A 27,220-nucleotide genomic window follows, 5' to 3' on the forward strand; every position below is an offset into this window, starting at 1 on the left:
GAACATATGCACACGTTTCTCTTGGCCATATGCTCAGGAGTGGGCATATATACACTGGGCTTGAATCTCACTATGGTTTAATCTGCGTTTCCCTCAGTTGTGATACAGAGCACCTGTTAATGTGTTTATTAACTAGCCTCATTTGTGAAGTGCCGGTTCTAGATTAAAAACTGGATTTTGCTCTGGATCTCGAAGGCATTCTTTACATATTCCAGAATAAGGTCTTGACCAACTGTGTGTTCTGAATCTCTCCTTCCACTCTAGGTCCCTTTTCACTCTCTTAAAATTGTCTTTTCTTTATATGCTTAATACATCATGTCTCCTATTTAACAAGCCTATCCCTATTTGGGTTTCATGAACGTTTGTCTCTATTGTCCTCTAGAAATCCTGTTATTTTGTCTTTTACATTTATTTAGATAAATTATTTTGTGTATAGGGTGTGTTAGGTAAAGGGTCAAGTTACATTTGTTCTCACTGGGATATCCCTTTATTGCAGATTATCTTTATTACTGTTCTGCAGCTTATTGTTGTAAACCAAGTGCCCAAATATGTCCCCGGGTTTTCTCTCTTTCATTCCACTCATCATACAAGTCCTTTGGGCATCCACATATCCCAATGAAGAAAAGGAGGCAAGAAAGTAGTAAAAAATTTGCTGATTACATGGATGAAACTGGTAAATGTGTTAAGGTCCTAACACTGCCACTTAGAAGTCCTGGGACCCCTGTTTCCTGGTCTTTGTATCTAGCTCATTGTGGTATTAGGATTAATGACTTAATATATGTAAAGTGTTTAGAATGGTAATTGCACACAGAAAGCACTCAAATAGTGTTCATGATATATATAATCTGCAATTTTAAAACTCATTCAGTACCAAACCCTAACTTGAATTGATGATATAAACTAAAATTAATTCCACTTGCAATATATATACATTTTTACAGCAAAAATATCAATGGGTTTGATTTCAGGACACTGTCCAGGTCCCAATGGAGTGTCTACATCATACTTTCTAAAAATGGAAAGTTCTAAAATCTGAATCACATCTGGCCCCCGGGGCTCAGTAAGGCATGTGAGCCTATACTAACTCCTAGTTCTTAGCTTGGGCAAGTCTGTGTATCATTTCACAATGATATCATTTAATCCCATCTATTCTACCTTACAGGATAAGAGTATGAACAAAAATGTGCTGAATGAAAGTACTTTAGAAAGTTAGTGTGTAATGATAAGCTGTATGTTTAAAGTACTGAATGGTGATAGCATTCTGTATCTGAGATGGAATGAAGATAGGAAACTATTCTGCAGCAAGACTGTGTTCCCCTAAAGGGAGAAATTCTAGAGTCTCTCTCCCTCACCATCTACACTTCCTCCACACTTTGCACAAAAAGTAATGTAAAAAACTACCATCCAAACTTAGACTCAAACAGATGTTCCTGATCTATTACCAAGCTCCATAAACATTGAAAAAGGTTTGGCTGAACCAGCACTTTGCGTTTTCAGTTGGAACATAAAAGGGAAACCTTTCCTTATCCAAGTTTTCAAAATTTCAATCTATTAGCTCCTTGTGTGGAGTGATAGAAAGACAATGTGAAGGCAGTTAGATCTGTGCCCCACATCAAAGCCCACAGTTACTGCGGGGAGGTTTGTGGGGATGAATGTCCAATTAAGACCCTGTGACCCCTGAGGGCAGCGCCCTTGCCTAGGGCTGGAGGCAGAAGTCAGCTAAACCAACATAGGCCCCAGGGATCCTTATCATCTGTGAACTCGGCTTTACAAGTCCCTCCAAGGAAAGGTGCTGGTTGATCATGATCACTGTCTCCAAGGGCTGGCTTTTGTGTCCAGCACCCACTAGGAAATCCATTATCCCTAATAAGAACAGCTTGGGCTAATTTGATTCTAATTCCTACCCTTCAAACATAACAGCCACCCAGTTCTGAGCAGGGGGGACCTTCTCCAAGCCCAGAGAAACACCTTCCCTGGGGCGAGAGGAGCCCCTTCCTAGTTAAGGCTAGGAGGCAAGGGGCATGCAGAGGGTTACTCAGGGTTTGCTGAGTAGGGATCTAACCTGGTCTTACTCCCAAACCCAGGACAGGTGGCTGTCCTGGCCCTTTGACTGATGTAACCAGCCTCTGAGAAGGCTATGGAATTATGACCTCAGAGTGCCAAGCTTCTAGACGAGTGTAATCAAAGCTTCCCACCCATCTCCCGACTCCAGAGGTTCCAGACAAACTATAATGGTTAGTGTCTAAGTGCTCATGTACCAGGTATGTTCCATGTACTGTTTATGTATAATGTGTTAAATAATTTAGTTCATTGTACTCTAACAGCTACGGGCCATTTTTCCTATTTCACACATGAGCAAATAAAGGCAGGGAAAGCAAAGGACAGAACAGGAAAGTGACCTCAGGCACTCTGACCCCCGAGTCAGTGGGTGTAACCACTAATGGACTAACTCAGCCTCACAGACAGCCTGGCCCTGCGGGTTCCTGAAGGCAGCCCTCCTGACTTCTTCCCTCTGACGGAGGCCAGAGCTCTTGGTTTGGGAATGAAATCAGCCTGGTTCCATTCCAACAGGGCACTTCCGCCATGAGCTGTGGGCAGCTGGGCAATTCGCGAGCTCCCCGAGGCTCACCGCCCTCAGTATAAAGCCAGGGCTGCGTGGCAGCAGCGGGAAAGGGCCTGGGTTTGGGAGTAAGACCAGGTTAGATCCCTACTCAGCAAACCCTGAGTAACCCTCTGCATGCCCCTTGCCTCCTAGCCTTAACTAGGAAGGGGCTCCTCTCGCCCCAGGGAAGGTGTTTCTCTGGGCTTGGAGAAGGTCCCCCCTGCTCAGAACTGGGTGGCTGTTATGACAAACGTCACGATGGGCTCTCCCAGAGGTAGGTCTTCTCCCAGCCAGGATGGGCAAAGTTGTGTGGCCACAAGGGAACACACAGGGCAGCGCAGAAGGGGAAACAGGGCTCTGGTTTGCGAAGCCCCACCAAGCTGTTGGGGAGCAGATCTCCTGGAGGGGAGCAGCGCCCCTTCCCTTTTGTCAGCCTGGCAAATGCAGCCCTGGCCTATTGCAGACCAGGCCAAACAATCCTGGCTTTGTTTTGGGAGGATTTTTCCCTGAGTTTCTAGTTGGCGTTTATCTGTATCTCAACGTCTCTGACCTGTTCAGCCACAAAGGAGCTAAACTAGAAGATTCAGGTTGTCGAGGAGGACAGAAGGGGACAGACACCACCCCAGCCCCGGCTTGATGGGCCCCAGGGGCCCGCGTCGGGGCGGGGCCTTGGGTCCTGGCGACCATCAGAGGTTTCTCCCCTCCGCCCGCCTTTCTCCGCGCAGGAGGCGAGGTCACGATGGGCTGGTTAAGCCGGCAGGTAGGCAGTGCCCCGGCGGCCGCGGCTGCTTGCGGTCCTGGAATGTGCGAGGGGCGTGATGACACCAGCTGCCGGGGGCCTTTTTGCGCAACATCTCGGTTATATACCGGGGCCGGCCCGCTCCCCCTGGGTGCCTCCCTGGGCCCTGGACTGCGCGGGGGCGCTGGTGAGTACCGCGGCTGGGGCCAGGGCGCCTCCTCCTCCCTTCTCGCTCTCAAACCAACTTTAACTGGCTTCTAATTAGTTCTTTTAGATATCTCTCCATGCTGAGCTTCAGGAACTTGGCTGGCTTTGGGCTGCAGAAGGGAAAAAAATAATACACATCCCCCAAATTTGCAGACTTTTTTCTTAATGTTGCAGCTATTGCTGTTATCAGGACCCCACTACTGCTGCTGGCTGTGTTATTAACCAGCCACACAGGGACTCTAAAGTTATAGATTATTAGGGATTTGTGTTTGGGGAACAAAAATGGTGACTAAGGTATCACTGGACTCTATATTTGACCACTAACTAGCTGTGGGACCTAAGACAGGTCCCTGTGAGCCGCCTGGCCTCAGCATGCCCCTCTTTACCAGACGGGGATGGAACCACCTCAGAGCCTGCCAGTGATGCCATGTCCCCAGGTGTGACTTCCATGTGCTACCATTCCTGTTTGCAGAGTTACCTAAAGTGACTGCTCCACACAGTCCTACTTTGCTGTGACCATCAGATCAGCAAAGGGTCTGTCCTTCAGCCTGGCTTGGGAGAGCAGAGCCCACAGTTTTCTGGTGTTTTCAGATTCAGAGGCCACCAGGCGAGCAGGCTGGGAAATGGCTTACAAGGAGATGAGTGCAGGTGCTCTTGGGCTGAGCTTCCCAGGGAAAGAAGGTGGCACATGGACAGGAGTCAGTGCAGTCATCAGATTCCCTGGGGCAGGTGCCGGCCATGGGCAGCTGGCACTGAACTGAAGCATTTTCCTTGCCAAGGAGGCAGCTTTCTCAAAGATGTTGATTTCTTGGAGGCAGCATGTGGATCTCCTCACTTGGAATCCCTTCTCCCATCCTGTTTAGGTTCACCAAGAGATTTCTGTGTTAGCTCTGCTTCTCTGGCCCTGATTGTCTCTCTTCCTTTCTCCCCTTTTCGGTGCTGGAGTTCTTTTAGCCTGGTCTGTGTTGGGTATTCCTGAAAAAGTGGTGACTCATACGAGGGACATTGATTCAGGCTTTTAAGAGTGTTTGAACCTGTCCGCTGTGCCAGCCAACCTGCTGATAATGATCTCTTCTGTATTTCTGTAATGTTGGGAACTGGTGGCAAGAAGGGCACGCGTTGTAGAAGGTTTGGATGTTAGACCGATTGCCCCCTCCACAATCCACCCCAAATCACTTAAACATGTCACTGAAACAGGTCCCAGGGGTGGGAGGACTGTGGTGTGGATTATTGCTGTTACGCACAAAGCCAACATGAAAATAGCCTGGATTCAGTTTAATGAAGAAAACAGCTTCTCGGGATCAGTGATTCGGAATACAGTTTCAATACCACTTCAGCCACCTTCCGCCCACCTTCCTTACTCGAGTGGCCCCCTCTTCACCCTGGGGACAGAAAGGCAGTATCCACAGGGCACGGTCAGGACATCCCAGTGAACTAAAATGCACAAGAGTACAAAGTCAGGACTGCAAAGGATTGCAAGCTGTTTAAGACATTTATTTCTACTTATTAGCCCTTTTACCCCCTAATGCAATGCAAAAGAATTGATGTTAATTACAGGATTATTTAAAAATATCATAAATAGAAATCAAAATGTACTATGAGGGTGTGGTTTCTTATTAGGGTTCTAGTTAAATTGACAGGGTAAAAGACATTAAAATCCTATTTGTGCATATCGTCAAGTCTAAACTAAAGCCATTTATTAATGTAAATCTCAGGCCAATTGCTTTTCTGTCTCCTCAGAGGTGCCATATATATACTTCCCACTGCCACCACCTCCGTGGGGAGGTGGGGCATGATTATTTTGCCTTGTGATGGCTAAAAAAAGTTGGAGAAAAGTAGTCATCACATTCTTGGGAATTTTGGACGTCTTGGTCATTCTTTCAAAGTATAAGCAACTATTTCTTGAGCATATTGAGAATACTGGAGTCAGACTAGCTGAGTTTGAATTGTCACTGAAGGTGTAGTGTCCATGTGACTTGAAGCAATTAATTTTTCTTTGTGCCTCAGTTTCCTCCTATGTAGGATGGGGATAACATAGGTACTTAAGTATAAATTGCATGGGAGATTAAATGGGTTAATGATGTGTGGGGCTTACAGCAGCACCTGGCACAAAATGCTTAATAATACCTGGCAGGCTACTATGTGCCACACACCGTCCTACATGCAGGGGCTGCAGAGGACTTCCTCACTGTGCTTGGGGAGGCCACGGCCTGATGTTTCCATCTCTGCAGGACACTGGCCCATGCCTCCCCCTCTCCCCACTTCTTCAAAAGGTCTTGGCAAAGCTATTCTGAGCACAGGTGGCCCCAGAACAGGTCCGAGTTGGAGAGGCTCAAACAATGCAAAGCTTGGGGGTTGGTTGACTGTCAGGAGCCCTGCATTTACCAGCTACCCAGGTCTGAGAAGAGCAGAAAAGTTTCTCTCCGTGGCCTGCAAGAGTTCTTTTTGGCACTGGGTACCGTGTGGGTGCAGGAAGTTGAGCCCAAAGGGTTATCAGTCCAGCCAGCTGGATTGTAAGGCAGAGTGGTGTGAAGCAAGGGAGCAGATGCATGACCACAGCCCCTAACCTCGTGTCTGGGCATTAAACATTATCTTTCTGGGTATTAGTGCCAAAGTGCCCAAGTGGATGGCTTTCCCCTTCCTTCTCTGCTTCTTCTGGCGAGTAGCAGCACTGCGCTGAGGATGGCTTTGGGGGAAGGCAGGGAGAGGGAACAGGTGGGTCAGAGGAACGGGCTTGGGGGAAAAGCCTGTGGAGGGGCACAGGGGCTCCAAGGACCCCTGCTGGCCTCAAGCCCCTCCCTAGGGAAGCTGGCTCCCCACAGAGGGGTGTCTGCCACACCCCAGGATCAGTGGCCTCAGAGTCAGACTGCATTCTCTATCCAGTGCATCCAGTGCTGCCCCTGCTCAGCTGAGACTCCTGAGAGGCTGGGCCTCCGCCCAGTCCAGGCCTCTGGTGTGCCCGAGCGTTGTGGGGACTCAGCAGCCTGCCAGCATAGCATCCTTGGCTGGCACTTCCAGCTGGCCGAGTGACGAGGCGGGAGCAACCCCTGCACAGGGAGAAGCCCAGCCAGTGATGCCAGGAATGCCCGGGACCCCCAAGGCCTGGACCTGTGCCCCTTGGTGCCTTGGCTGCTCTGGGCTCAGGGGGGTCCCCTCCCTCTGTGCCAGCTCCTGGCTCACAGGTCCTTGGGAAAGCCTCATTTTTGCAACTAGTAGTCTGGGGTTCAAATCTTCACTCCATCTCTAAATAGCTGCAGGACTTAATTTCTCTGTGTCTCAGTTTGTTTGTAAACTGGAGAGAATTTTCTTATTATAAGACTTGATGAGGTCACAGATGACATACGATACTTTCCCGTCACACAAAGAATATTAGCTCCTTCCTCTTGCATGGTTTGAGTTCATTTATTGCACAAGTATTTATTGAGGGCCCCCTGTTGTGCTGAGCACCCTGATGAAGGGCTTTTGGTCTAGGCCAACATGGAGTTTAGGCTATTCAGTGTCCATGCAATTCATTTCACAAAGTTATGAGGGTTCACTCTGCCAGGCACTCTGCTCAGGGCCTCGTCCATGCTCTGTGGTCAGTTAGTTTGGTAATAGCTCAGTGAGGGAGATGGTATCACCCCCATATTTGAGATGGTGAAAAGGGCTGGGAAAGGCAGGATCTGAGTGAGCAGCAGGGATCTGCAGAGCCGGTTCTCACCCACTGTGGGGTGCTGGGCACTGTGTGGCAGATACTCTGATGAGGAGTGGGTGTGGCAACTCAAGGGACTTGGGGGAGCCCTGAACAGCACAGAGTCTCAGAGCTGCTCATGGAATTTGCTCCAGGCCCACCCTTTACTGCAGATCTGTGGGGTCAGCCTGCACAAGACCTGGGGCTTTGCTTCCCAGGAGGGCCCAGTGAATGGAGCTTGTGTACCCACACGGCTGACTGTAGTGTTTGGGAGCCAGGTGCTCTACACTTTCCCATTTTCCGCTAATTCCTGAGTCCTGAGCAGAGCAGAGGGAAGTTTCAGAATGCTGGGCTGGCTTGGATGGCTCTCCTGGCTGCCTGCCCCTCAAGGGGCAGTGCTTAGGTGTGAGGACCTGAACCTCCTTTCTTACCTGCAGATGTCCAGCTCAGGGAACACTCAACAAAGGGTGGTGGGGACATGAATGTACCAGAAAATGAAGTTGCCTGGGGGAAGGCCATTGCTTCCTCAGCGAAGTGTCTGTAAAGAGGAAATGGGCTTGTGATGGATGGCCGAACTCAGATTAGGGAAGGCAGGACTTCCAAGCAGGAGGAGTAGAGACATTTAGTAAGAATCTATCATTGCCCTTTGGTGATGCTGACCAATAGTAAATGTGGACGTGGAGGTGAATGAAGCCAGCACAGGTCTTCACCCAGAGTAAGTATTTAGGACATTTTAGCTTGTTCGGTCCCTTGCCATCATTCCCTGTTCCTCCTGTTCAGTTCAATGGAAATGCCCATTCCTTTGCTTGTAGTGTTATATATCACTTAGGCATTGAGCCATGGAAGAGTCTGCTTCTGTATTCACAGATACTTTCTGTTCACTCCTTGCAAGAAAATCATGCTGATCATAGAAACCCAGTCAATAAAAGTGGAATTTAAATAATAGGCAAATCATCCTTCTTACACCTTACGTGCTGGGTCTCCGATGTGGCATCCAGACTGCAGTTTCTTGGTACAGCTGCTCCATGCAACAGATCTTGGCCAACCTACCTTGCATATGGGAGTGAGAAACAACCACCGTCAGTGAGATCCAGCCTTGATTGTTTCCTACACACGACCAGCATGGATCTAGGGCATTCCTTCAGGCACACTATATGTGGACTCTTCCTTTCACAAATGTAAAGTGCCTACTATGTGCCACCTACCAAGCCCTGGGAAATAAAGCATTAACAGATGGTTCTTGCCCTCTACAACTTCAGTTCTAGTTGAGAAGACAGCGTAAGTGTGCAAGTGTGCATTAGAAATAGGATAAAAATTCTAGAGTGAATGAAGATTATGAGACAGTAGGTAGAGAGTCTCAATAATCAGATTTTTCCTTCAAACTGACCCCAACAGCAGAAATACAGGTATGTGAATCTCTGGAGGTTTCAGCCCATTCCAAGCTCAAAGCAGTCATTTAAAAAACATTTTTAAATCTTGCATTCTGTACTATAATATCCTTGCTTGTTTGAGTATGATAGGTGACAATCACACAAGGTTTACAATGTGTCAGTTACAATTCTGAGACTTAAAAACATAACACTTAATCCTCACAGTAACTCGTCAGAGGTATTGTCATCCCCCAAAGTCACAGAGGGAATGGCACCACTGAGACTTGGACCCAAGCAGTGGGCACCTAAAGTCTAATATTTTAACCTCTAGACCAGGAGTTCTTCACTCTGAACAGACATTTGGCAGTGTCTGGAGATATTTTTGGGAGAAAAAACTCAGGATGGGATATGCTTCTGGCATCTGCCAAATATCCTACAGTTCACAGGACAGCCACCCACAAAATAGCGTTATCTGGTCCCAAATGTCTGAGTACCAACATTGTGAAACCATTTGCTCCATGTAAATATCATTTCAAATGTGAAGCACCTCCCAGTCATATTACTCACTATCCCTATTCCCAGTTATGGGAGTAAAATGAGTGATGCAGGAAGATGTTCATCTCATGGCCAAGGATGTGGGGGATAAGGGCCCCAACCGCACTGACAGGTAGAGCTGTGTTGAACACTGGCTCTGTCACTGACCCAGTGGGTGACTGCAACAAGCTGCTTAATGTCTTTGAGCTCCAGTTTTTCCCATTTGCAACTGGGAAAGATCATAATCCCTTTCTTGCATAAAAATGAATATTGTCACGCACCAGCACAGCACCCAGCACCTCTTTCGTGCTCATTCAATGATGGCTGTTCTTAGAAATCAATTATAAGGTGTCACTTACACACGTGGGGTGTGATAGGCTGCCGGATGAGTCTCACAGGTACAATGGGCACAAGGAGGGCAAGATCAGAGAGGCCTGTAAAAGTCAGGCAGACGAGGGAGGAATTGGGATGCACCCAAAGGGGGGACAGAAAGATGAGGGGGAGGCTGCTGGGCAAGAGCAGAGGGTGGGACTCATGGAGAGGACTCAGGGTCCCGACCTGAGGCCAGTGTGACCCCAGGAGGGATCATTTGGGGGGACTGTGGGCAATAAAGACATGAGGAGCTCTCCTGACCATGGCTGTGTGTTAGGGCAGATAACCCGGGGAGGGACCTGGGCCCACACCAGTCACACAGGTTGCCGGGTCTGTCTAGGCAGCAGATGCTGAGGCCCAGCGCGGGAGGTGACGGGACCCAGTGACCACAGACCAGATGCTCCCAGGTAGAGCCAGGGGGTCCTGGCGCCGGGTGGATTTGGGGTTTGGAGATGACTGTGAGGTTGTGGGAGGACGAGAGCAGAGTCCTGTAAACAGCAGTTCCACAGAGGGGACGGTTTGGGGTCATGAGGAATGGGTGGGATTTCAGTCAGAGAGGCCCTGAGGTGCTGCTGACTGCTGTAAATGGTCCGTGAACAGTGAGGATGGGAAGCCCAGAGATCAAATGCAGGACAAGTGCTTTTGTCTGAGTACCTGGGCTGGGAGGTGCCTTGAGATCCAGATCACAGCACCCTCATCTCCCTGGATTCTTACACAGTAAGTGGAACACTGGCGTCCACCAGGATGCTGAAGCATCTTTCCCATTTGCCTAGTAGTGGATCCTTAGTGAGACACATCTCACATTTGGTGCTATTAGTGCCTGACTCACCCCTCCTAGGAGTGTCCCAGGTCATGTAGCAACTGAGAGACAATCAAGGGCTCTGCAGTCAGAGAACCTCGTTGTGCCTGTGGCCTCAGGCTGAGAGGCTTCTCCCCTCTGGGTGCGTGGGGCTCGTGTATGAAATGGGACTGACACCCCTCCTGGGATTGTTAGAAGGAGTGACACAGGCCAATTCATTGGCCATTTTTTTGTTGCAAGCACTTCACAGAAATTAACTCACTGAGGCACCCTAGTAACCCAATGGGTATAAGCTGTTCAGTGCGAATCCCATTCTACAGATGGGAAACTGAGGCACAGCAGCCAGGTGACTTGCCCAAGGTCACAGTGTTTCTGGGGCAGACCTGGAATTTGCCTGTGAACGTCTGTGCTGTGTGAAGTCCCCCGCCTGGTGCCTGGGTGAAACTGAGAGCCCCGTACACTACAGGGATCCCTGTGTGAGGGGAGTCACAGAAGCAGTCATGTCAGCTACAGTCCAGAAACACCCGCCAGCCTGCTAACCTCTGCGTCTCAGACCTGAGCCCGACCCCCACACAGTGGCCTTGAGCTGAGGTTGGGTCCCTCCCAGGTCAGCCTTGGTCTCTTCTCCCCAGTCACCCAGCTCCTCAGCACCGCCCCTGCCAGGCCCCGCCCTGAGCTGCCTCTCAGCTCACCCAGGCAGGAGCCACAGGGTAGGCCTTCAGAGCAGGCTTTGGCCCTCCCTTGAGGTTCAGCTCTGAGGAGGCTGTCCCCTGAGCCTGAGGGAGGAGCCTGACCCCTGGGACAGGCCCCACAGCCCCGCCCCCACCCAGCTTCCCCAGCCACCACCTGAGTGGCACGCGGAGCTCACCCAGCCCAGGTGGCTGCAGGAGAAGGCCGAGTCCCAGCTGACCGGGGTCGGGGCTCCTCCACTCGGGCAGGTCACTTAGGCTCCACGTGCCTGGAAGGCTGAGCACAACCTGGCTACCAAACACTGGCTCTTGCTGACTAGGCACCTCCCAGCATCCTACTCAGAAAAGCCAATCAAGTACCAGGTCCTGAGCTGGGAGCCACTTAAGCTGAAATGAAAGACCTGGTCTGTGTCTTCATGGAAGCTGATGGCTGCAAGATGTTTCCTGTGATCATGCAAGTATGTGCCATGCCTGCATTTGCATGGGGAAAGGAGAACCTTCCTTGGGCTAAGCAGATTCATGCAAACCCATCATGATAGGAATTCACAGAGTCAGCTTATTTTAAGTCCTAGCTTTATCAATACTAATAACAGGAGCAATGCAGGTGTTCCTGAACCATCTTACCTTTGTGGGTTTGCGGATTGAGCAGCATCAAGTAAATAAATTAGGAAATTTCAGAGAAAAGAAAAATCCACCCAGCTTCCCACCACCAACTCTTTGAGTCCCATGGAACATTTCTGGATCCATATTGAGATCATGCTTTGTGAATAGGACAAAAAGTCTGCCATTTATTCACAATTTATCTGAAACTTTTTCCTGTTTTTTCTTGTAGTAGTTGATGGAGTCCTAAGAAGAGTGAAGTTTAGGGTGCTTAAAAGACCACACAGCAGGTACTAGAAGGTGTAAGTACAACACCCCGTCTCTCCCCCCAGACCTTTGCAACCACCCATTGTTCCTGTCACAGCAGCAATTCAGTGACTGCCTCTAAGCTCTGGTTTCTCATGTGCAGACCATGGTGACTTGGCCGGAGTTGGAAAATGCCCAGCCCAACGCCAGTAAATACATCGAAGGGACCACAGGTCAGGAGTCCACCGGGCCTGCGAAAGGCAAGGAGACTGACAAAAGTAAGTGCCGCCCATCAGCCCCAGCCTGGCCCCCGTGCGACCCCACCGGACCCAGTCTGGCTCCTCATTCCGCACGGCCTTTGCCGCTTATTTGGACAGGTGACACGGGGACCCCAGTAACCAAGATTGAACTTCTGCCATCCTACTCTACTGTCGCACTGATAGAGGAGCCCACAGGGGATGCAGACCCCTGGGACCTGCCCGTGCTTCAGAGCACTGGGATCAAGTGGTCAGGTAAAAATGAGGCCCACGGGAGCAGGCGGGAGGGCACTGCCTGAGGACACCACCTTCATGTATCATCTCCATGTCATCTCCCGCTTTTCTAATGTTCTTCAAATGGAGGTCTTCCCTAGGAAGGCACTGTGCAGTCTTTGAGACTTGGAGCCGAAGCACAGTGTGAGGATTGGGGAATTATTTTTTGTTCCATCCTTCATTCAACAAATGTGCCAGCACTGGGGTTACAAGCAGGCCAGCCACTGTGCTGCTCCTTATGTATATGGATTATCCATTGTGTGCTGACCAGCTCCTGGGCTGTCATGAGCTGCTACAGAGGCAGCAGTGAACAGAGCGGGTCCCTGGTGTGAGTGTCCCTGGGTGGTTGTTCCCTCACCTAACTGCAGGCAGCAGGGAAGGCTTCCAGAAGACAGAGTATAAAGCCTGAACAGTACAGGCAAACACTGCACTTCTTTTCCAGGTGCAGGGTGTGGGGGCTGTCTGCAGATCAGAAGGAAGGGAGGGGAAGGGAGCTGGAAGGGAGGAGGTGAGAGCCTCTTTAAAAGTGAGTGGAGAAAACAGCAGCCACAGAAGCAGCATTTCAAATGCAGCCTGTGATTCTATCTTGCAGCCACATTCTAGAAAATATTCGGTGCTGCTCTGAGTGCCTGGTAGAGCAGTTGTGTCTGAACTCCACACTTAGCAGGTGTTGAGTGCTCTAGACTGCCTCTCCCAGTGACACTGGCTCAGCCTAGCATGGAGAATGGCTTCCTGTCTGTGCTCCAGACCACACTGAACCCCTCCTCCTGATGCAAAGCCTTTAGAGACACTTCACACGTTTCAGCTAAATGGACTACACTGGTAATTACTTTCAAAACTGCAGTCACATATGCCACACATCCCAGGCCTTGTATACAGAACAGCTTACAGCCACTTATCAGGGAGGAAAGGTGGGGGAGTTCTGTGCTCACTTTCAAACTTGTTGGTGTTTCAGACACTAAAAGCCCTTGTGCTTTATCTCCTCCCCCAGAGAGAGACCCCAAAGGGAAGCTCCTCTGTGTCTTCCAAGGGACTGGGAAATTCATTCTGTTCCTGGGATTTCTCTACTTGTTCGTGTGCTCCTTGGATGTGCTCAGCAGTGCCTTTCAGCTGGTTGGAGGTATGGCCGAATGGGTCAGAGGGGTGTGGTGGGGGTGTTCTCCCTGGATTTGCTTCAGACCATCATAGCCCAGCAAGCCCTCTTCAGCACCAGCCTTCTGGAGTGTTTTAGGACTGGAAGCCACTTCAGGTCATCCTGTAAAGCCATGCTCTCATGTCACAGAACAGAAAACTGAGTGAGGCCTACAAAAGAGCTGTGGCAGGCTAAGATAGCTTAGACCCAGAGACAGGGCTCGAGCCACTTCCAACTCACTGACCATTGTGTTTGTCCACAGTCCCTGGACAGGAAGCTGTTTGACCTAAAGGCTATCTAATAGAGCCCTGCTGTGCTTGGCCTCCCTACCTGGGGGGATTATTGGATAAAGATGCTCTCTTAGGCTAAAACAACTGCCCAAATCAAAACTAGCCTGTGCTGGAGACGGACAGGGATCACCAGTTGAGAGAATCTGCATCCATATCACATACTTAAGCATCTCCCAGGACTGACTGTGCCTAGGCAGTATGAGCGGGTGTGTGGGGTCCCAGAAGTGAAATCGCCATGTGCTTGTTCACCTGTGAACTCCAAGGGACAAGAACAGTGACAGCTGCTACTTGGTATGCCTACTGGGTGTCTTAAATATTCCTTCCCAAAGCCCTTTCCATTTAGAGACGCAGAAACTGTGGCTCAGAGAGCACAACCTGTAATCGGCCTAGCAGGACTTCAACACAGAAGACCATATATCTGTGTACCCCTTGATGCCTTTCCTGAGAACTTACCTTCATGACCTGGGAGAATTGGGGAGAGGCACCTGTTGGGAGTGTGAGCGGCAGTCTCCCTACCTGGAAGCCACTGTTGGTCCCCCTTGTCCGAGGCAGCTACAGCCCGGGCTTTGCTCTCTGTCAGATCAGTCACCCCTCCACTCTCTGGACCTCAGTCTCCTTTAAAATGGATTGGAGAGAGTGGGTTAATGACTGCAGCAGAACACTCTGCAAAAGTGATGCTCCCAGCATGCAATGCAAGCAGGGGCTTTGGGGTGGGGTTGGGAGTATTAGTTAGGATAGAGAAAAATGAGAAGATCCCCTCCTGGAGTATAAATCTGAATTGGAAATACATCCCATAGAAAGGAATTAGGGCATCAGGAGATTCACTGGTACCACTGGGCCAAGCGCAGTGTTGAGACCAGGTTCATGATCAGAGGTTGGAAGAGGACTTGCTGATGGCAGGAGTGGTAAGAAGATGAAGGCAAGGGTGAAAAGTGAAGGGAGAAGAGGAACATGAGCATAGGGGTGTGTGGCAGCCATATTTCAGAGGTGGAGATGCGGCATCAGGCTGCCTGGGAAGGAGCAAGAGGGTGTGGCTTCCATCCAGTGGTACCCACAGGGCTGGAGGCTCAGCTCCCCCGCCCACAGCCAGCTGGCCTTGGCTGGAGACTCGTGTACTCACCACCCATCCAACCCCTCATCGTGCGGTCCTGGGTTTGTCTTTCAGGAAAGGTGGCCGGGCAGTTCTTCAGCAACAACTCTGTTATGTCCAACCCAGTAGCTGGGCTGGTGATTGGTGTGCTGGTGACCGTCCTGATACAGAGCTCCAGCACCTCCACATCCATCATCGTCAGCATGGTGGCCTCCTCATGTGAGTCCAAGAACCCTTGAATTTAGGCACTTTAGGCATTTCCTTGTGCAGCTGGGGAGGCTGGACTTTACTCTGAATATGTCCAGGCCTGTCACCACTATCCTGCCATCCTGTGCAACCAGGATGTGTTCTGCTTTGATCCCAGGCAGCCTCCTGTTTCCATTCCTGTGTCCGAGTCTGCCAATGGACCCAGATGCTTAAAACTCAGCTCTGAATTCTAGAACAGTGCTGCCCAATCTGAAAGCCACTATGCACATGTGGCTACTTAATGTTATTTAACCTTAATTGATTTCAATTTAGAATAAATAATTCAGTTGCACTGGCTCTATTTCAAGGGATCTGAGTCAGAAGTGGCTAGAGGCTGCTATGTTTGACAGCAAGGATATAGAACATTTCTGTCCCTACCTAGTGCTAAGAATAAAGACATCTAATCACATGACCCACTGGCTCTGGGAGAACTGAGCTTGGGGAGCTAGCACTCCGCACTTGAACCTGCTGATACTTGCTCTGGCTAAGTTGGGACACTCTACGGGGGACGATTTGAACAGGTTCTTTCTCAGTCCAAACAAACCTTCCAGCCAAAATTACCCAAAACTTTTCTGGATCAAATTGGGAAGAGGTATTACTTCTTTCAAATAACTTTACTTTCATACATTAGAACATTTTGGCAGTTTTGTAAGAAAAGGAAATGCTGCCAGCAATTGCCATAGTGTGCATACATGCCCTTAGGCATTGTTTCATGGTCTCCATTAAGCTGGCCTTGCTGCCCTAGGGAGGACAGAGAAACTTAGAGTCACTTTATGCCGGGGCCCATAGGCGGGCTTCATGGACTCTGCAGATACCCCCGAATTATGGGCTGGACACACACGGACCTATTTCCAGGTGAGCTGCCCTGGCTTTCATCACATTCAGTGAGGTGCTGCCCTGAGAGCAATTAGGAACTGCTGCTTTAGGGGATCACCAGCCCAAATGAGGTCAACGTGGCCAGAAAACCTTCCTGAACTTGCTAATTTGCTAACTTACCCTTTCCCACCCTGTAGTGCTGACCGTGCGGTTCGCTATCCCTATTGTCATGGGGGCCAACGTTGGGACCTCAATCACCAACACCTTGGTGGCGCTCATGCAGGCAGGAGACCAGAGTGAGTTCAGAAGGTAAGAGGCTCAGAATCAGCCTTTGCCACCAATTGGCCCTTGGGTTTTGGCCAGGTTGTGTGGCTACCTTGCAGTAGTCAGTGAGAGCAGGCTTATCATTCGTGGCACTCAGAATAGACACAGTGGAGGCCTTCTGGGTCCTGGGGTCATGTACTTACCAGTGGTTAAACTCTGCTCCCTGATCTGCACAGCTGCAATAATAGTATACGTCACCACTGTGTTGTCTAAAAGGAGTAAACATACTCACACAGGAGAATGCTTAGCAAAGAGTGTGGCACACTGTCAGGGCTTCCTCAATGTAAGACCTGGGCAGAAGTTTTCCTACCGAGTGATGTAGGTGAAACCAGGACAGTTAGGCTAGGATTCTCTGTCCTGCTTAGTCACAAATAATTATAACCTCCTAAAGTTTCCATTCTTGGTCAGCCCAACCCATACTACCTTTTCTTTGTTTTTTACTTGCAAGCCAACAAAAGGCAAAATGGAGCTTTGTGGATGAATAAGATCTGAAAACGGACGGGGTGGGTCAAATATAAGCATAAGCAAAGGGATGCCTTTCCTTTCAAAAGGGTAATGTGAAAATTAAGCACATTTCCCAACCTGTCTTCTAATTGGTGATGGGGTTTTCCATGGTTTATGAAGATACAGAAGCACTTCCCAGCATCATGTATGTGATGTCCCCACCAGGTGTTCAGACAGAGGCATTAATCAGGCTGCTTGGGTGGCCAGCGAATGTCATCCCTCACCCACTGGTGGACTGGCCAGCAGAGGATGTCTCCAAAGCCATTCATTTCTGCTCAGCCACACAGAGCCTTCTTTGGTCCCTGATAAAAGCATCCTGAGGGTCACAATAATAATACACATCATCCAGGGAGTTTGCTTATTTGATTTTCTCCAGAAGCTAAGTAGATTTTTTCCATGTCCCATTTTATTAATATGGACATACAAAGAGGTTAAGTAACTGCACTGATGGGCATACCCGGGACTCCTTCCATGTTTTATTATTCCAGATTTTGGATTTTCACTGTTAACACTTATTTTTGCTTCTGGACAACCTATGAGATATAAACATGACTCATGAAGGTTGTTCCACATAGGGTTATGATTGACTTAGCTCACCCCATTTGGGATATTTAAGTAAATTGCCCTCCATAGTACCTTTGAATGTGTGTATCATTCTTTCCTGGTGGTGTGGATTATCTCCTTAGATTTCTAGAACAATAATTAGTATATCAAACACCTGTAAGCCTCTTAAACCATTGTTCCAAACTCCTAAGAAATATTTGTATCCCTTTACATTAGCTCTGTATGAAAATGTCTTAAATCACCCTCTCCAGGAAGAAAAAGTTACTTTTTAAATACTAGCTGATACACAGATGAAAATTTGTACTTGCACATAAACTGTAAATAAGTTTCTGTTATGACCAGTCATGTTGAACAATTTCTCCCACATGTTTATTAGCTGCTGTCCGTTTATGTGCTATGTTCCATCTGGTTTTGCACATTTTTGCAAGTATTTTTTAAAGGAAAGGATTTTCATTGACACAAAAGAAGTCAGTAGAGTTCCTTAGTGTGGAAATAGAGGCATACAACTCAGGGATGTGAATTCTCAGATAGCTGCACATTGTGGTGTAGATTAGCCTTGTCCCCTGTGATGACTGTGCAAATGTTTCATCAGTTTCAAGATCTTTAAAAAAAATTAAGATTTCATTTGTGTAGATGGCTTTGATCTTTGCCTTCATACTGGTCCCCACTTCCCAATGAAAGGTTTGTCTTCAACATGCAAGACTCAAAAGTGCTCTTGATGCAGTTCTTCCCTACCTTGGCCTCTGACCTAATTATTGCAGCTTTGACATGGCCAGTTCCCTTTCCCCCAAACAGAGAGAGCTGGGTGCTCCAGGTGGTGGGGTTGGCTCTGTCAGGTAGTGGGAGACACCAGCCCTGGACCTGGCACCCATGCAGTAGTCTGCAACTCCCTTGTGCATGCTGGCCCTCAGTTTTGACATCTGTTGAATGGGGATATTAAGGTCACTCCCGTTGGGACTGCTCTGAGAATGAAAAGAGAACGCACCCCTGTGGGCATGGATATCACCTGGCAGGCAGTATGAGTAATGTCCTATCTACAATGGTGCCCACTCCCTCATTGACTAATCTGGCTGCTGGCTCGGGGTGGGGTTTCCCTCCTGTAGGGCTTTTGCAGGGGCCACCGTCCACGACTTCTTCAACTGGCTCTCCGTGCTTGTGCTCTTGCCCCTGGAGGCTGCCACCCATTACCTGGAGAACCTGACTGATCTGGTGGTGAACACATTACATTTCAAAAATGGAGAAGATGACCTGGCACTTCTGAAAGTGATCACAGATCCCTTCACGGAGCTCGTTATCCAGGTAACCCCGCTTCCTTGAAAGATGGAAAGGAGCTAGCTCCATGCCAGCGCCCCCACCCACTCAGCTGGGCAGAGACGGTAAGGCTGGAAACAGTGCTTTATGGCTGCCTCTGAAAAAGGCCAAGGGAGGCATAACCTTTGGGACACCTGATAGAGGAATGGGCTTCCTTTGTCCTTGACTTGAGTCCTTGTGTCATCTGCATTGGGCTGGGGGTGTGGAGTGGCAGGTGCTTCTCAGGGGCTTTCCATTGGATACTTGGCACCACTTGTGCACACTACTGACCTCATCCCCAGTGGGCACACTGACAGGGTTCTCCCACTGGGAGCCAAGGAGGAAGGCTGCTGCCCTCTCCTTCTCACTCCGCCCTCTGCTCACTAGGGTCTGTTCATTCTACTGAAACCAGTGAAGGAAGGCTTTGTGCATGTTGCCTTGAGGCGAACCGGCCCACATGGACCTTGACTTTCACTCTTACCTCCTGGTTTCCTGTCACTCAGTCATGCAGTGGGGGTCTCCTGCAGGTTCTCCTAAATACCAGTCCATGGCACCTACATCATTTGTTTATCTATGAAAACCTGCTAACGCCTAGGTGCCGCACTCCATCCCAGAAGTGCAGGTAGAGAGGGTCCTAACTCACCCCTGTAGGGGCTCACAGTCTAGTTCATGCCCTCAGAGACCCTCTTAAAAGTAACCCCTATGTGTCCTCCCATATCTGTTCTGAAGATGCATTGTCTTCTGTCTGCTGCCCTCCTCAGCTGGATAAAAAAGTTATCAATCAAATTGCAATGAATGATGAAGCAGCAAAAGACATGAGTCTGATCAAGATTTGGTGCAAAACGTTTACCAACGTGGTAAGTCTCAAAGAATATTGCTGGGTGGGTAAAGTCTTGTGTCTGTACTTTAAGCAAAACGTTTCATTCAAAGAATGTGAATTTTAAAAAAGGCAAGGTGAGAGAAAACTTGAGACTCCTACAAAATCAAAACTGGCCAGTGAGAATACTTAAGAAAACAAGTCCTAACTGCTGGATGAACAGACAGAATGCAATAGGATAGAAGGACCCCGTTTTCCCCTGCCGGCTTGTTGTTTTCTTGTCTCCTGGATTAGCTCAGCTGCCTCTGTTCCCATCAATGGAGGGGCCCATGGAAATAGCACATTACATTTATAGATGCACATGATTTGTGTCTGCTTCCTGCTGCCACATTGCCCACCACTCCCCACCGAAAGTGAGTCCTGTGGACTATACCTGCCATTTCTCATGTTTGCCATCCAGACTCAGATGAATGTCACTGTCCCCTCACCTGAAAACTGCACCTCGCCTTCCTTCTGTTGGACGAATGGCTCCCACACCTGGACCATCAGGAATGTGAGCCACCAGGAGAATATCGCCAGATGTGAGTGGAAGTAACTCCGGGGAAATGGCAGCCAGATTGGAAGGGGATGTGGGGCTCACACGGAGCAGATAGATTCACCCTGCAGTCATGAGCCCCTACTGTACAACAGGCCCCATTCAAGGCGCAGGGGCTGTAACCCTGAACAAGACGGTGAGTCCTCAGGATGCTCTGATTCAGTAAGAAGCTATACTTTTGCCCCAGGCATCTGTTCAGGACCAACATCCTAGTTCTCCTAATTATCTTTACATCTCCATCTGTATATCTCTGCCTCTCCTCCTCTCTCCCACGTTAAGTGAGCAGTATACCTTATTCTCCAGGTATGGTTTACCTCACAGAATCAACTGAACTTAACACCGCCCATGTTTCAGCCCTAATACACCCTCTAAAATCACCACAATTTGCTAGACTCATCATGGGGATGCATTGGGACTTGCAAGAAACAGAGTTTTATTATTAGCGATAGATCCTGCTTCCCCATCCTGTACCAGGTCACTCCTCAGATGCTTTAAGCCCTCATTATCAAGAGGAAGACCCAGCAAGGGGTTTAGAGATGGAAGAGTGGGGCTGGAGTCTCCCCCTCTGTTCCCATCTATGGAGGACCCAGGACCTGGGTCTGCCCCTGACGAGCTGTATAAATTTACGGATGTCACCTCATCTTCCAGCCTCATCAGATGCCCCTGGTCAGAACACAGCTTTGGGTCTACACTTCACCGTGGGGCAGCTGGGGGATCAAGCTAACAACCACAAGTTACTTTGAGGCAGAAGGACATTGGGGAATAAACAACCATGTGTGGCCTCGGGGGCCCCAGGCCTTCCTCACACAGGCTTTGTATGGTCTCCTCAGGCCAGCACGTCTTTGTGAATTCCAGTCTCCCGGATCTGGTTGTGGGCGTCATCCTGCTGCTGGTCTCCCTGCTGGTCCTCTGCGGCTGCCTGATCATGATCGTCAAGATCCTGGGCTCTGTGCTTAAGGGGCAGGTAGCCGTCATCATCAAGAAGATGCTCAACACAGGTGGGTTCACTGTCCCCCATCCTTGGCTTCCTAGGAGGTGGCACCAATGTGGCCACCACAGTGGGGCTTTAGCTTCTCATCAAGCAATGGCCTCTGCTCAGTATTTCTCTCTTAGATCTGATGAACCGCAGAAATTAAGGTGCCACTCATCCTTAATCATCTTTGGTGTCTTGGGTGGGACCTGGGGAGCAGGCACAAATTTCCACATGCAAGGTCCTCAGAAAGAGCCAGCTCAAATGCAAAGAGCCATGAGCTCAGTCTTCCTTCTTGGCACATTGTCTATATGCTCAGGAATTTTCTGGGTCTTCCTGGATGCATTAGGAAAAGGGTATCAGATGCTCACCCTATTCCCCACTTACCTTCAATTCTTGGAAACAAAATGTGGTTCTGGATAAATACATCAGCATCTTGAGGCAGCCAGGGTGACTCCAGTGAATACATGTTTTGGTCTTCATAACAAACCCACATATTTGGTTCCACCAACTGGATGTGCAGGGTGAAAGAATTCTAAACATCCAGTTTGCAATTCCATACCACAGTGGGGGTGTATACACAACGCAACCTTCCAGCCCAGCCTGTGCTCCCAGATGCTATGAAGTTGCCAAGTAGGCCTTCCACCCCAGAATTGGGGGTAACAGATCTCTTCTTTCTGTCTCCAGATTTCCCTTTTCCCTTTGCCTGGTTGACTGGCTACCTGGCTGTCCTCGTGGGGGCAGGCATGACTTTCATGGTGCAGAGCAGCTCCGTGTTCACGTCTGCTATGACTCCATTGATTGGTGAGTTTCCCCCTGGCTTCTCCCTCTGGCCACCACTACCATCTCCTGTCATCCGTGGAGCTGATGCTATGGGCTTTGTATCTTTCCCCCAGGTATCGGTGTGATAAGCATTGAGAGGGCGTATCCGCTCACGCTGGGCTCTAACATCGGCACTACCACCACTGCCATCCTGGCCGCCTTAGCCAGTCCAGGCAACACTCTAAGGAGCTCCCTCCAGGTGAGGAAATGCTGCACGGGGCAGAGGCTCTGGGTGGGATACAAGCCCTTCTGTGGTTTTGCAAGCAGATGGTTTCTAACAAGAACCAAGCTTTTGTCTGTTATATCCAAAATTCTGATGTAGATGAGAAGCCACAGGAGAACAGAGTTGAGAACAGTCAAAACCATCTAGTCCTTAGAGATAATGAAACTCAACACTAAAGGTTGTATAAAAAAAGGGTGGCCACTTGATGGAGATGGAAGAAGTATTCAGGAAGCATAGGTAATCCTTCCCAAACTCCTTGACCCCCTCTTGGTGAACTCTGGCTGGATGTTGAGAGGTCCATGTGTCCTGGTCCTGGCACTAAGAAAATCAGGGGGAAATGCCTTACCTGCATTAACTAGGTGACCTTGCACAAGAAGACCTTTGACATTGGAACCCTTGTCCTATTATGTAGACACTTACTGACCTTAGACAGGTGACCTAACCTTTGCACATCAGTTCCCCCACTGACAAAGGGGATCCCTATCTCATTAGGATTAGTCTACAGATCTGATGAAGCTCTATCTAAAGCCATGCTGTCCAGTAGAATTAATGTGAGTATATGATATCAATTTGAACCACCCAGCTAATTTGAAGTTTTTAGTACCCACCTTTTAAAAAAGTTAAAAGAAACAGGGAGATCAATGTTAATAATGTATTTGATTTAACCCATTACATTTTAACAAAAATTTTACTTTCTTTTGTGAACAAAGTCTTTGAAATCCGGTATGTATGTTACACTTATACCACATCTCAATGCAGAGTAGCCACATTGTGAGTGCTCAGCTGCCACATGGGGCCAGTGGCTAATGTGTTGGACAGGACTGGTCCAAGACCCTTAGCATGATGCCGGGCACCTAGGAGGCACACATAAAAATGTGGCAAAGTGTGTGGCTTCTGGCTCCTGGCTACCAGGGTTTGAAACCCACCCCTGCCATCTCCCACCTGTGTGACTTTGGGAAAATGACTGACCCTCAGGGTGCCCCAATTTCCTCCTACATCAAGTGGTTGCCCCTCACAGGATATGAGATTCTTAGACTAGTTGTTTCACACACAGAGAGCCCTAAATATTGCTGCTGCTAATTTATTAACTGTAACCATCCTTCCCGCCCTCGCCGCTCCTGGCGTGGGGCACTGAGCCGGGAGAGCCAGCCCTCCTGCAAGCCCTTCTGCCCCACAGCTGTAACTAACTGCTCAGCTGGAAGCAGCAGGGTCCAGGCACAGGTCTCAGGGGGTACATTCCCAAAGCCCAGGGTTAGATTTTGCCTCAAGGGCTTCACGCCCTGAAAGCTGAGCTGTGTCTGGGACCCGCCACCTCCCAGCCAGACCCACAGTGGGGCCCCAAGTCATGCAGGTCCCACTCTGGGCTGAGCTATGAAGACGAGGCAGACCCGTGGTTCTGCTGCCCATGCCCACTGGACGCCCCCCTCCTTCTCCCCGACTCCCCAGCCCACAGCCCATTCACCGGTCCAACCTCCTGTGTTTCAGATTGCACTGTGCCACTTTTTCTTCAACATCTCAGGCATCTTGCTGTGGTACCCAATCCCATTCACCCGCCTGCCCATCCGCCTGGCCAAGGGACTGGGCAACATCTCAGCCAAGTACCGCTGGTTTGCCATCTTCTACCTCATCATCTTCTTCTTCCTGATCCCGCTGGCGGTGTTCGGCCTCTCGCTGGCCGGCTGGCCCGTGCTGGTGGGCGTGGGGGCGCCCGTCATCTTCGTGCTCCTCCTGGTGGTGCTGCTCAAGCTCCTGCAGTCCCGCTGCCCCGGCGCCCTGCCCGCGAAGCTGCGGAGCTGGCACTTCCTGCCACTGTGGATGCGCTCCCTGCAGCCCTGGGACGACGTCATCTCGCTGCTCGTTGGCTGCTGCCAGAGACGCTGCTGCCGCGTATGCTGCCTGCTGTGTGGCTGCGGCAGGTGCTGTCGCTGCAGCAAGTGCTGCGAGGACCTCCCGGAGGCGCAGGACACCCCCATCAAGGCCCCTGAGGCCTTTGACAACGCGGCCATGAGCCAAGATGCCCTGGACGAGGACCCCAAGTCCCAAGCAGAAGCCCCGGGCACGGAGACCATGTCCAGCAGCACAGCCTTGTAGGGCCGCCCAGAGGAGGCAGCAGGCCCCAGGTCCGCAGCGCCTGCTCCCTGCTGGCTCTGCACGCCCTCTCCGCCTCGCGGGGATTTGCCCTCCCTGAGGAGCGGAGGTGACCTCAGTCCTGACTCTCATGCCCCTTAGCCCAGCGGAACAGCTCGCCCTGTACTTTCATCTCACCCCTGCTCCCAGCGTCTTCCTCACCCAGGAAAGCGTGGATTTCCAAACCTTCTCTCATTTCCCAAGGATAGAGGAACTTTGATTTCCTGCCCTCTGTCCAGGCCTGCAAAGCTCCCACCTTCTCTCAGAGGGTGGGAAGCAGGGCGTGGCTGGACCGCCCCCAGAGTCACTGTGGTCAAGCAGCAGGAGGGGTCCGCGCGCGTCTCCGGGTCCATGTGCTCCTTCCCGCCCTGGACGCCTCTCATGCCCTCCAGAGCCCTCCGCTGACTTCACACCTCCTTCGTCCACAGCTTGTCTCCTTGAACAATCCCAGTTCCCCTCGGAGAGTGAGTGACCTTCAGCCAACTCTGAGAAGGTGGGGCGGGAGGGTCGGTATCGCCATCTTGTCTTATCTATCATAACAGGTTGAGATACAAACTGAGCCCTGCCCTGACTCCCCCAGTGTAGATACCAATCCCAAATGGAGCCACTTATACTCTGTTTTTACAGTCCTGCACCAGTGCAGCATTTTTCGTAAGTTATACAGTAAATAGTCATGGGATTCTTGTTTTATGGTGCTGTCTTTGGAAATGATGCTGGGCTCCACTACGAAATGTAAATACCACCTCTGTATATTTTGTAAGGCCACCTTTTCACCCTGCCTCTGCAGCCACGCCCCCGCCACACCCTGTAAATACGTAAATTAAACCTGGTTGGGGCTGCGGCCCTCTACACTCTGATGGTTTTTTAAAAATTGCATTCTTGTCCCTGCATTGACTTTATTTGTTTACTAGTTGTGGGAAGGGAAAAATAAAATAGACAATCAAACCCAAAAGAAGTGTGCTGTTTTTGATTACAGTGAAATAGGGGCCTCCTTCATCTGCTTCCTAGAAACCATTAGATTTTTTTACTTCACTTAACATCAGCACCTTGACCCCACCTCCAGGACCTGCTATGTCATGTATGTAGCCCAATGTTTATAAAGCAGGGGAAGCAGGCCATCACTGGTCCTAAATATAAAAGCTTTCCTTTCCTCCATGATCTTTCTCTCAGGGTATTAAATTGTCTTCTATTTAATGCTATTGTAAGTAATGCAGAAATCGCATGTATTTTGTTCCTACCAAAACAGCAGGAACACTGCATAAAACTAACTCAGTTGTTTTTATTTCTTTTTGTTGTGTGCATATTTTACGAACACTCTCTACCTTACTGATGAGCAAGGGGGCAGTGGAAGGGACCAGAACTACAGGCTGCCTTTTCTTCCTATGTCAAGATCGCTTTCAGCCTAAGTAGATGGCCAGCATTAAGTGGACTGCAATTAATGCATGTGAGAAAGGATGTGATGGGGCTCCTTAGTCATTTTGCTGCATTCAAAGAAAGCTGTGGTTTGAATGGAAAGTGTGTCCTCAGGGCTGTCAGTGCCCAGCTTATTTTGGGTGCAGACATAACACACTTAGCTTGTCCTTGGTTTTGAGCATTGCCACTCGCTGTGGGTCTACTGGAATTCTGTTCTCACATGGGGCATTGCAAATGCCGCATGTGAGTGGGTGGCAGGGAACAGTGAGCACATCGAGCCCATTCTGTGCTCACAGGCAGGCTTCATTGTGCCATTGGACTTTGCTAACAAAACAGTTAAAAGGTAATATTTGGAAATTCAGGACCCTAATAGAGTATTTCAGCCAAAGAGGAGGTCATTTTCAGGATGGGGTTCTGTGTAGCTGCATAAGCAAGAAGCCAGCCTGGTTCACCACCCCATGCCAGTCAAATAAATTGTTAAGGTAGAGTTGGGTTCCACTCTGGGCTCTGTCATTTACTAGCAAACCTGTTAAGCTTTCTCAATGTCAATTTCCTTTTCTGGAAAAGGACAGTAATATGATTTCTTATGATTTTAAAAATGAGGTAACATGTAAATATTTAGCCCAGGATTGGTTTACTGTAAGTGCTCTTGGCATAAAGCCATACCTTAAAATAGAGATGGCTAACTAACATGCATGCAGTTGTACCAGATGATAACTTCCCACACTTGCTTGCAGTTTTCTTTCTCTGGGTATTTCCAAAATGAAACACCAAATCATAAAAGCTGCCATCACCTCAAGCCATGGAAGACAGAACTGCTCTTGGATTCAGGATTAGGATGAGCTGGACAAGGGGCAGTCAGACAGGATGCAAAGAACACTTCATGTTTTAGAAATAAAACTCCTGTTCTCCTCCAGGGAGAGGCTCACTTCCTAGTCCCAATCTAGACCACAGAGACAGGCATGGTTTTAAAAGAGGTTTTCACATTGCTTTTATGTAGGTTAAAGATACAATTTTTGCAGAATCTGTATTGTCTTTTGGCCCCTCCCTCTCCATGCTCCTGTCTGGTTCCACAGAAGCAACCCTTTGCAATATTGTAGTGTTTTCTTCTGGTATTTTGCTTCACAAGAATCATGTGATTTTAGTGGCTTTTTCTTATGCATCTATTCACCACTCTTTCAGTAAATGAAGTTTAGGTCTCATACCTTATGTCCACTGCTACCCATTTTGCAAACTAGTAATCAGTATTTACATTATTATGATTATAGAACTGTGATAAATTGTAGAACAAAATAGTGGACCAACATTATTTTCTCTCTAATTGTTTTCATCACTGCAGTCACATACCTATATATTTTTTGCCCTATTGCTCCAAAGTGTCTGATAACACTTTGGCTTCCTTCTTTCTTTTCTTACATATATATTTTTTTATCTTAAAATATATTTTTTAAAATATTGTCAAAATGACCATCCTGCACAAAGTGATTTACAGATTCAATGCAATACGTATCAAAATACCAACAGCATTCTTCAATGAACTAGAACAAATAGTTCTAAAATTCTTATGGAATCAGAAATGACTGCAAATAGCCAAAGCAATCCTGAGGAGGAAGAAAGCAGGGGGTGTTTTGTTCCCTGA

General features: G+C 49.0%; 1 protein-coding gene across 1 annotated transcript; it reads left to right on the forward strand.

Annotated features, from left to right (window-relative positions):
• Positions 1–11,993: 11,993 nt before the first annotated feature.
• On the forward strand, positions 11,994–24,758 carry LOC118920115 (sodium-dependent phosphate transport protein 2B-like). The gene is made up of 12 exons (XM_036900540.2): positions 11,994–12,106; positions 12,206–12,340; positions 13,350–13,478; positions 14,946–15,089; positions 16,130–16,241; positions 18,428–18,623; positions 19,376–19,471; positions 19,892–20,012; positions 20,857–21,024; positions 21,684–21,800; positions 21,893–22,017; positions 23,527–24,758. Exons 1-12 carry the CDS (start codon positions 11,995–11,997, stop codon positions 24,130–24,132), a joined length of 2,061 nt encoding a protein of 686 aa, XP_036756435.2. The 5' UTR covers position 11,994; the 3' UTR covers positions 24,133–24,758.
• The last annotated feature ends 2,462 nt before the right edge of the window (positions 24,759–27,220 follow it).

The sequence above is a fragment of the Manis pentadactyla genome, chromosome 5 (genome assembly GCF_030020395.1).
Source record: "Manis pentadactyla isolate mManPen7 chromosome 5, mManPen7.hap1, whole genome shotgun sequence".
NCBI classification, from domain to species: domain Eukaryota; kingdom Metazoa; phylum Chordata; class Mammalia; order Pholidota; family Manidae; genus Manis; species Manis pentadactyla.

Bases quoted from the DNA above. Each gene is read 5' to 3' on its own strand.
- LOC118920115 (XM_036900540.2), top strand. From the start codon at position 11,995: ATGGTGACTTGGCCGGAGTTGGAAAATGCCCAGCCCAACGCCAGTAAA. The intron at 13,479-14,945 runs GTATGGCCGAAT...TTTGTCTTTCAG, and splicing joins TGCCTTTCAGCTGGTTGGAG to GAAAGGTGGCCGGGCAGTTC. The intron at 15,090-16,129 runs GTGAGTCCAAGA...CCCACCCTGTAG, and splicing joins CAGCATGGTGGCCTCCTCAT to TGCTGACCGTGCGGTTCGCT.